We start from the raw sequence: 9,955 nt of genomic DNA, 5'->3' as shown, positions 1-9,955 counted from the left end.
AAAAAAAAAAAAAAGACAAAAGAATATCTGAGGTTGGACAATTTATATTTTATGTTTTGTGTTTGTTGGCCTAATGCTGGAAGTCAGGGCCTGGGCATTGTCCCTTAGCTTTTTTTGCTCAAGACTAATGCTCTATGATAAGTCATAGCTTTCCCCCCCCCCCAGCTTCACAGCTGTACCTATTTTTGTTTTAAATATACATTTTACATTATTTAGTTTCCAAGTTGTAGGACCTCCTTTCCTGACTAAATATTGTTTGACCTTTATTTTATTTTTTTTGCCAGTCCTGAAGCTTGAACTCGGGGCCTGGGCACTGTCACTGAACTTCTTTTGCTCAACTAGCACTCTATCACTTTAGCACCACTTCCGGCCTTTTCTCTTTATTTGGTACTGAGGGATTGTACCCAGGGCTACCAGCATGCTAGGCCAAACACTCTACTACTAAGCCATATTACCTGCCCTGATTTTATTACTCTTTTTTTGTTTTCTGGTGGTTAATTGGAGAGTCTCACAGACTTTCCTGCCTGGGCTGGCTTTGAACTGTGATCCTCAGATCTCAGCCTCCTGACTAGCTAGGATTATAGGCATGAGCTACCAACATCCAGCCTGATTTTATTATTCTTAAGATCTAACTAGTAATAATAGTAATCCTACTGTTGAGACAAAGTATGAGTTTAGAAAGTTTTTTTCTTTTGTCGGTCATGGATCTTGAAATCTGGGCATGGGCACTGCCCCTGAGCTCTTCAGCTCAAGGTGAGCGCTCTACCACTTGAGCCACAGTGCCACTTCTGATTTTGTTGTGGTTAATTGGAGATAATAGCCTCACAGACTCCAACCCCCAGTACTGGTGTCAAAAACAAAAACAAAAAAAACCATAAAACAACAACAACAAAAAACCACCTTCATTTCACAGCAGAAAGTAGTGGTTCCGCTGAATGTTGCTTTCTTGTTTGAGCAAAATAACTTTCCAAAAGAAGAAAATGTTGATTTTTGTTATTTTTGGTAGGTGGAAGTTTAGCTGATGCTATAAGTGAAAACTACAGAATCATGAGTTACTTTACAGAAGCAGAGTTGAAAGATCTCCTTCTGCAAGTTGGTCGGGGTTTGAGATACATTCATTCAATGTCTTTGGTTCACATGGACATAAAACCTAGTAAGTATTTCAGATTCTTGATCCTGTGCTTTTTGGGTGTTGTAGAAAACAAATCATTTTGACAATATGAAAACATGTTATTTCATTGTTACCAGGCATCCATGGCTCACATCTGTAAATCCTAGCTACTCAGGAGGCTGACATCTGAGGAGCTCAGTTCAAAGCTAATCCAGGCAGGAAAGTCCATGAAACCCTTATCTCCAATTAACCACCAAAAAGCTGGAAGTTGAGTGATGGCTCAAGTGGTAAAGCACTATCCTTGAACACAAAAGCTCAGAGACAGAGTCCAGACCTTTTAGTAAAAGTATGGGGAAAGTATGATGGGGAAACTAAAAACCTGTTCACTCTTCTCTGCCAGACCATATTATAATTTTCACCATTTGATACAGGACTTTCACAGTTGATTTGTTAAAATTGGCATCTATTTTAGGACCACGTAGTGCATTTAGTTATATATACTTTTGTAGGTTTTTTTCTTTCCCAATGATACAGACTTGTTTTGCAGAATAAGGCTGCTTCCTTGTATCTTTAACTTGTTTCTTCCCTATATTTCCTATGAGTAGAAAGTTGTAATGAAGTGTTAATGGAATCAGACAAGTCATTTTAGGTTATTTGCTTGTTTGTCAGTTGAGATTTGTTTGTGTGTGTGTGTGTGTGTTGTTTTTTTTTTTTCCTTCAGTCATGGGACTTGAACTCAGGGCTGGGGCACTATCTATGAGCTCTGTTGCTCAAGTACTCTACTACTTTGAGCCACAGCTCTGCTTTGGATTTTCTGGTGGTTAATTGGAGATAAGAGTCTCATGGACATTCCTGCCTGGGCTGGCTTTGAACCACGATCCTCAAATTTCAGCCTCTTGAATAGCTACACCTGGTGTAAGCTGAGCTTTACAGTTTTTAAATTTTTAGTCTATAGAAATGAGTTGATTCATAAGAATTTAGGTCATTTTACTCATCTTATATTCTCAGTTTTGTGTAAAAATTTCTATCTATAAGGAACTCACTGAAGTTAATAGTTTCAAAAGGAAAAAATATATTTGGAATAATGGCAATAAATCTGAATTAGTAAGGCTTAACTATATTTTTATGTTGCAGAAAGTGTTAAGATACATATAGTAGACCTTATATTACAATATACAAAGGATAAAAAATGTAGAGGAATGTGACATTTAAAAATCTTTAAATTAGCCAGGCACTGTTGTCTTATGCCTGTAATCCTAGCTACTCAGGAGGCTGAGATCTGAGGATCACAGTTCAAAGCCAGCTGGGGAGGAAAGTTCGTGAAACTCTTACCTTGTTAACCACCAGAAAACTGGAAGTGAAGCTGTGGCTCAAGTGGTAGAACGCTTGCCTTGAGCTGAAGAGCTGAGGGACAGCACCCAGGCCCAGAGTTCAAGCCCCATGACCGACCCAAAAAAAAAGAAATTGAAGCTATCACTGAGTTAACATAGTACAGGGACCAAAAGACTGAGCAAAAAAGCTCAGGGACAGTGCCCAAATCCTGAATTCAAGGACCAGAACAAAAACATAATAGTAAAAAAAAAAAAAAACCCACCACAAATGACTGTTATTTTTGTCATGTTTATTGATAATTTGGTGGAGAGTAGTATGCAGGTGACAAAGGTCTAACAGTGAATTTCTTATATTCAGAGGCCACTGCTAATCTTGAAAACAAATTCCAAGGAAACACAGTCTGGTCCTTATTTAGTTGGAATGGACATGAGAATCTGCATTTTTATTTATTTTTTGCCTGTCCTGGTGCTTGGGCTTGGGCACTGTCCCTGAGCTGGTTTTGCTCAAGGCTAGCAATCTACCACTTGAGCCACAGTGCCACTTCTGGTTTTTTGCTTATGTGGATTTGAGGAATTGAACCGAGGGCTTAATGCATGCTAGGCAAGCACTCCACCACTAAGCCACATTCTCAGCCCAAGAATCTGAATTTTTAAAGTTTCTTGCATGGTGTTTAATATTACTTGTAAGCTTTGATTATACATACTATTAGTGTAGCTTACTTACTTAACTTTTTAACAGGTAATATTTTCATATCTCGAACCTCAATCCCAAATGCTGTTTCTGAAGAAGGAGATGAAGATGAGTGGATATCCAACAAAGTTATGTTTAAAATAGGTAAGACAGATAACTGGATTATTAGGTTAAAATTTAGAGATACTTGAATTCTTGGCTATACCTTTTTTTTAATGTTCTAGGTGATCTTGGGCATGTAACAAGAATTTCTAGTCCACAAGTTGAAGAAGGTGATAGCCGTTTTCTTGCAAATGAAGTTTTACAGGAGGTAATTTTTCTCCTTAAATATTAATATTTGCTTTGTGATACCTATTAGTTGATAGAATACAAATTAGCTTTTGTCAAAACTTTAAAAACAAATGAAATAGAAATAGGAAACATCTGAGAGTATTATAGCAATAGTGTTATAGTTAAAGAGGTATGACCGTATTTTACTGGTAGAATTTTTAAATTTCATAGTGTTTTTGAAGATCAAAGTATTAGTGTCTTTCAGTATTTTAAAATCGTCAGAAGCCGGGTGAAGGTGGCTCATGCCTGTAATCCTAGCTACTTAGGAAGCTGAGGTCTGAGGATTGTGGTTCAAAGCCAGCCCTGGCAGGAAAGTCCATGAAACTCCTATCTCCAGAAAACTAAAAATAACACTATTACTCAAAGTGGCAGAGCCCTAGCCTTCAGCAAACAAGCTCAGGGGCAGCACCCAGCCCCTGAGTTCAAGCCTCACAACTGACAAAACTAAAAATAAAAATCATGTCAGGCCAGGCACTGGTGGATCATACCTATAACTCTGGCTACTTAGGAGTCTGAGATCTTCAGATCAAGGTTCAAAGCTAGCCTCTGTAGACTAATCTGAAAGACTATTATCTCTAGCTAACTATCAAAATACCAGAAGTAGAGAATTTGGCTCAAGGTGTAGAGCAATAGCCTTGATCAAAAAAGCTAAAGCAGCCTAAGCAGGAAAGTCCCTAAGACTCTTACCTCCAATTAACCAGCAAAATGCTGGAAGTAGAGCCTTGAGCAAGAAAGGTTAGGCACAGTGGCCAAACCCTGAGTTTAAGCTCTAGGACCAGCACACAAAAAAAGAAATCTCCAATTTAGCTTGGTCTCTGAAGACATGGTGACATTAGAGCGTTTTTTTTTTTTTTTTTGGTCCAACACCTCAATTAGATTACCATTGATATATAATCTTTATTTTGACCATTTTAATATTGTCATTAAATTTTCAAAAAAACTTTTTTTTCAGAACTATACCCACCTACCAAAAGCAGATATTTTTGCCCTCGCCCTCACAGTAGTATGTGCTGCTGGTGCTGAACCTCTTCCCAGAAATGGAGACCAATGGCATGAAATCAGACAGGGTCGATTACCTCGGATTCCCCAAGTGCTTTCCCAGGAATTTACAGAGTTGCTAAAAGTAAGCATTTTTTATATGAAGCACTTTATTGACACTGTTCAAAGTTAAGTTGTACATTTCTATTTCAATTTTACTTTTGTTTCTAAGGTTATGATTCATCCAGATCCTGAGAAAAGACCTTCAGCAATGGCACTGGTGAAGCATTCTGTATTGCTGTCTGCTTCTAGAAAGAGTGCAGAACAGTTACGAATAGAATTGAATGCTGAAAAGTTTAAAAACTCACTTTTGCAGAAGTAAGTACCATTTGTATTTTTCTTTTTCATTCTTAGGTTTTATGTAATAAAAAGTTATTTAAGCTTTCTGTCAACGAAGCATGTAGTAGCTTGGTAGGTTGTTAAACAATGAAAGTTTTAACTATTAAGTCTATGTAGTTAATAAGGTTTGTAGTTACACACAAGACTAGTGTGTGTTTACAAATTTTTATATTCTCCATTTCGTAAAAGAGAAAAAGCTACAAGAGCCTATTCCAGTTTTGTTGTTCCTCAGACCCTTTCACAAAAATATTTCCCTTACAACATTCCTTTCTACATATTTGGTGAAAGGATATCAAAAGGGAAATATGGATATTAGTAACCACAGATCACTTTTTTTTCCTTTGGTATAGAGATTTGAATTCAAGGCCTTACACTTGCTAGGCCACTCTTTACCACTTGAACCATACCTATAGCTTTTTTGCTTTGTTTTCAGATAAGGTCTCATTTTTGCCCAGGTCAGTCTCACATTGTGATCCTCCTACCTCTGCCTCTTGAGTAGAGAGGTATGTACTACCATACCCAGCTTATAATTTATTTATTATTTTTGGCAGTGTGGGGCTTAAACTCAGGGTCTGGATGCTGTCCTTGAGCTCTTTTGCTCAAGACTGGCACTCTATAACTTTGAGCCACAGCACCGCTTCCAGTTTTTGAGTGGTTAATTAGAGATAACAGTCATGGGTACTTTTCTGCCTGGGCTCCTTCAAACCCCATTCTCAAATCTCAGCCTCCTGAGTAGCTAGCATTATAGGTGTGAGCCACCAGCACCTGGCTAGTTAAATTTTTTTTTTTTTTGTTATTGTAAAAGTGATGTACGAAGCTAGTTATATAAGTCAGGTAAAAGAGTATATTTCTTTTGGGGCAATATCACCCATACCCTCTCTTTCCCAGTTTCTCCCTCACATCCCTAAGATGTACAGTTCATTTTCAATATAGCATCTAGTGAGTACCCCTGCTGCATTTGCTCACCATTTGTCCTTATTTGAAATAAAAAATTGTGCCTGTCTTGGGGCTTGAACCTAGATACTGTTCCTAAGCTTTGATGCTCAAGTCTAGTGGTCTACCACTTGAGCCACTGCTCCACTTCCAGCTTTTTTGTGATTAATTGGAGATAAGAATCTCACGGACTTGCCTGCCCACTTGGCTTTGAATGGAGATATTCAGATATTGGCCTTCTGAGTAGGTAGAAATACAGGTGTGGGCCACTGGCATCCCACATAGCTTAATTTTCCTTTTCCTTTCCTCCTTTATTTTCCCTTTACCCCTCTTTTCCCTTTCCCCTTCCCCTCCGAGACTGGGACTCAAACCCTATACCTGATGTGCTTTGCCAGTGAGCCACACCCCCCTGTTTGTTTATTTATTTTTTTGTCCATTGTGGGGCTTGAACTCTGGGCCTAGGCGCTGTCCCTCAGCTCTTCACCTCAAGGCTAGCGCTCTACCACTTGAGCCACTGCACCACTTCCAGCTTTTTCTGTTTATATGGTGCTGAGAATCAAACCCAGGGCCTCATGCATGCAAGGCAAGCACTCTACCCCTGAGCCACCTTCCTGGTCCCCCAATTTATTTTTTTGAGATTGATTTATTTTTATTATTTGATGTATTTATTTTGACAGACCTGAGACTTGAACTCTGGGCCTGGGCACTGTCCCTGAACTCCTTTTGCTAAAGGTTAGCACTCTACCACTTGAGCTATAATGTCTTTCTGGCTTTTTCTGTGATTAATTGGAGATAAGAATCTCATGGACTTTCCTGTCTGGGCTGGGTTCTAACTGTGATCCTCAGATCTTAGCCTCCTGAATAGCTAGGATTATAGGTGTGAGCCACCAATGTTGGCTTTGAGACAGATCTTGCTTTTTTTTTTTTGCCAGTCTGGAGGCTTGAACTCAGGGCCTAGGCACTGTCCCTGAGACACTTTGTGCTCAAGGCTAGCACTCTACTACTTAATAATCAGTGCCACTTCGGGCTTTTTCTGAGTAGTTAGTTGGAGATAAGAGTCTCATGAACTTTTCTGCCTAGGCTGGCTTCAAACCATAGTCCCAGATCTCAGCCTCCTGAGTAGCCAGGATTTCAGGTGTGAGCTACCAGTGCCCAGTTGTCTTGTTGTCTTTCATCTCTTAATCCTTCTATTTCCACTGCCCAATAGCTGGGATTGCAAGCATGTACCACCACATCTGTCATTTCTAATTCTTTTAATTTATTGCTACCATATTGATTCTGGCCTAATTAAAGTAACTCAAAAGGTTTTATATTAAATTTTAATTATAGAAATCTTATACTAAATATTAGACTGTTTATATACTAGTTTGATACCCATCATACTTTTGAGAATAAGAAAATTTTCCTTTCATCTCACTTGGTATAAAAGCATATGTGAGGGCTGGGAAGGTGGCTCAGTGGTAGAGCACTTGCCTTGCATGCATGAGCCCCTGGGTTCGATTCCTCAGCACCACATAAGCAGAAAAAAAAAGCCGGAAGTGGTGATGTGGCTCAAGTGGTAGAGCTGTAGCCTTGAGGTGAAGAGCTGAGGGACAGCGCCCAGACCCAGAGTTCAGGCCCCACAACTGGTTCTCTCCTCCCCCCCCCCCACGCCAAAAAAAGCATATGTGATATTGTAATTACAAAAGCACAAAACGAAGTTGAGTGTAAATTAAAGTTTCATGTTATTTTTCCTTTTGTCATTTATATCTTAGAATAATGATGGTAGGTGGATATTTCTCAATTGATAACACAGTTTGTATTTGGCCTCTTAGAATTTCTTCCTAGGATTAATATAGTAGATAAACAAGTAAAAAATCCTTTGTTTCTTGTCCTCAGAGAACTCAAGAAAGCTCAGATGGCAAAAGCTGCAGCTGAGGAAAGAGTACTCTTCACTGACCGGATGGCCACGAGGTCTACCACCCAGAGTAATAGAACCTCTCGACTTATTGGAAAGAAAATGAACCGCTCTGTCAGCCTTACTATATACTGAACTGCTCATTTCCCTCCTCCCCAAAAAACTGTGACGAGAGGAAACTAGGTTGAAATCACTGCTAGAATTCACGTTTCAATTACTTTATTGATTGGTATCAGTGGTTTTACTAAAATGCCTTTTAGTATCTTTTTTGAGAATTACAGTTGAAATCTGTATTTCAACAGTTGCTATATCAGGCTTTTGTCTAATCAATCTTGCTGGACTTTTTCTTTAGGATGTCAGTCACTGTTGGATGTTATATCAGCTGTTGCAGGATTAACCACTGTGGTGGTATGCTGTGCATACTTTGTGTTGCATTGCAATAAAAGGAATCTTTCCTGTAGTGACTTGTAGAAAGGATTCAAGGGCTTTATTATAAGCATACAATGCTAAGACTCAGTACTACTCAGCCTCTGAAGCACCTGTGTGTCAATCTTTTTGTTTTTTAATTGTGAATTATACTTGTATCTTCAACTGAGAGCACTTTGTAGGCATTGCATAAACCATGGAGTGATACAATTCTATGGAAGTATTGCCTTGTGAATTTGCTGCTATTTTAGTTTTGTCTTTGCTGTAAAATTGTAGCATTAAACAATCATCATTGTTAATAGGCTTTCTTTTTGAAACAATTATGTGAAATACGTAGCTGCTCTTGATAAAAGCAGCTAATTTGTCTTATTTGCTTTTTTTATCTTTGAAGCTAGTGCATTGAAAAAAATGCACCCCACCCCCACCTTTGGAATGATGTATTAATATAGTGTAATTATTACTAGTTTTGTAATTTTTCTGATAATGTGCTTTCCTGACTCTTTTTTAAAAAATGTCTCTTTTCTCTGCCCAAGTTTTATACTTGATGTATAGTTAATCTGTTTTTAAATGTTTGACCTGGTTTCTCTTCAATATTTGTATATATAAACTGACCTTGGTAATACTGTACATAGCTGTTTAAAATGCCAAAATGACTCTTGCAAGTTCTTCACTAAGTACATTTTATGTGTATTAGCCATTTGACTAATGATATTGGCTAATGTTGTCAAAAAAGAAAAAAATATTGTTTCTTTGCTTTCTCATTAATTTTGGTCTAAATCCTGTTTGCACTTGTTTGTTACATATGTTTTATCAACATCCATTGGCATATTAAAATCACTCTGAGCTTACTTTAATTAGTTAAATCTCTGGTCCTGTTTTCTATTTTATCATCTCTGTTGCTACTGTATTATACATATAAAGTACTAAAAGTGGAGCACATGTTTCTGGTGAAATATTGTACCTACTGGCTATTGAATGAGGAGCAACAGTTGATATGATATTTTGGGACTGCATGAAAATATGGCCATCAACTTAAAATTTTTTTGTGTGTGCCAGTCCTGGGGCTTGAACTCAGGGTCTGGGTACTGCCCCTGTGCTTTTTCACTTGAGGCTAGCTCACTACCACTTAAACCACAGCTTCACTTCTGGCTTAATTGGTGATAAAGAGTCTCATGGACTTTACTCCCTGGGCTAGCTTTGAACTGCAATCCTCAAATCTCGATCTCCTGAGTAGGATTATGGATGGGAGCCACCAGCATCTGGCTAAATACATTGCTACAAAGTGCTATGTAACGTAATTTAAAATAGCTGTAGATTACTAAGTAAATCAAATGATAAGATAACTTTTTGGCGGTTTCAGGGACTTTTGCTTACTAAGCATACACTCTACCATTTACTTGAACCACATCCCTAGCCCTTGTTTATTTTTAGTTGTATTTCAGACAGGATCTCTTTTGGTCAGGCTTGTCTTGGGCCTCAGTCCTACTTAGGACCTCCTGAGTGTATTACATGCTCAAGCCTTCACATCTGTCTTGGACCAGATGATGTCTGTCAGAGCCTCAATCTCACTTGCTGATAAACTGAGATTACAGGTATATTCTCCATGGCAGCTGATTTGTAACTGATATGTACTGAGAACTCACTAAATTAGGCTGGCTTGTATGAATTTAGTGTAAATTGAAGTGACTAGTGGTAGTTTTACTGTGATTTTTCTTCTGACAGAATCAGAAGCCTGTGAAGGCTATTGAGTAGATTAAAATAGATCTTGTAACATCATTGTAATTATTTTAGCTCCTCAGCCTATGGAATCTTGCTTTTTGCTTTTTGAGACAGGATATTACTATATAGCCTAGACTGTC

General features: G+C 38.3%; 1 protein-coding gene across 1 annotated transcript in view; it reads left to right on the top strand.

Moving 5' to 3' along the window:
• The window catches only part of Wee1 (WEE1 G2 checkpoint kinase), a 16,157-nt gene extending 7,213 nt beyond the window's left edge, over positions 1-8,944 (top strand). Inside the window, 7 exon segments of the mRNA XM_013028665.1 lie at positions 515-542; positions 978-1,153; positions 3,182-3,277; positions 3,358-3,443; positions 4,416-4,586; positions 4,674-4,819; positions 7,652-8,944. Of these exon segments, the coding sequence (XP_012884119.1) occupies positions 515-542; positions 978-1,153; positions 3,182-3,277; positions 3,358-3,443; positions 4,416-4,586; positions 4,674-4,819; positions 7,652-7,805 (857 nt within the window). The 3' untranslated portion in view covers positions 7,806-8,944.
• Positions 8,945-9,955: the final 1,011 nt, after the last annotated feature.

Source organism: Dipodomys ordii, unplaced genomic scaffold (assembly GCF_000151885.1).
Source record: "Dipodomys ordii isolate 6190 unplaced genomic scaffold, Dord_2.0 Scaffold113, whole genome shotgun sequence".
In the NCBI taxonomy this organism is placed as follows: Eukaryota; Metazoa; Chordata; class Mammalia; order Rodentia; family Heteromyidae; genus Dipodomys; species Dipodomys ordii.
This window is presented reverse-complemented; position numbering and strand designations above follow the sequence as displayed.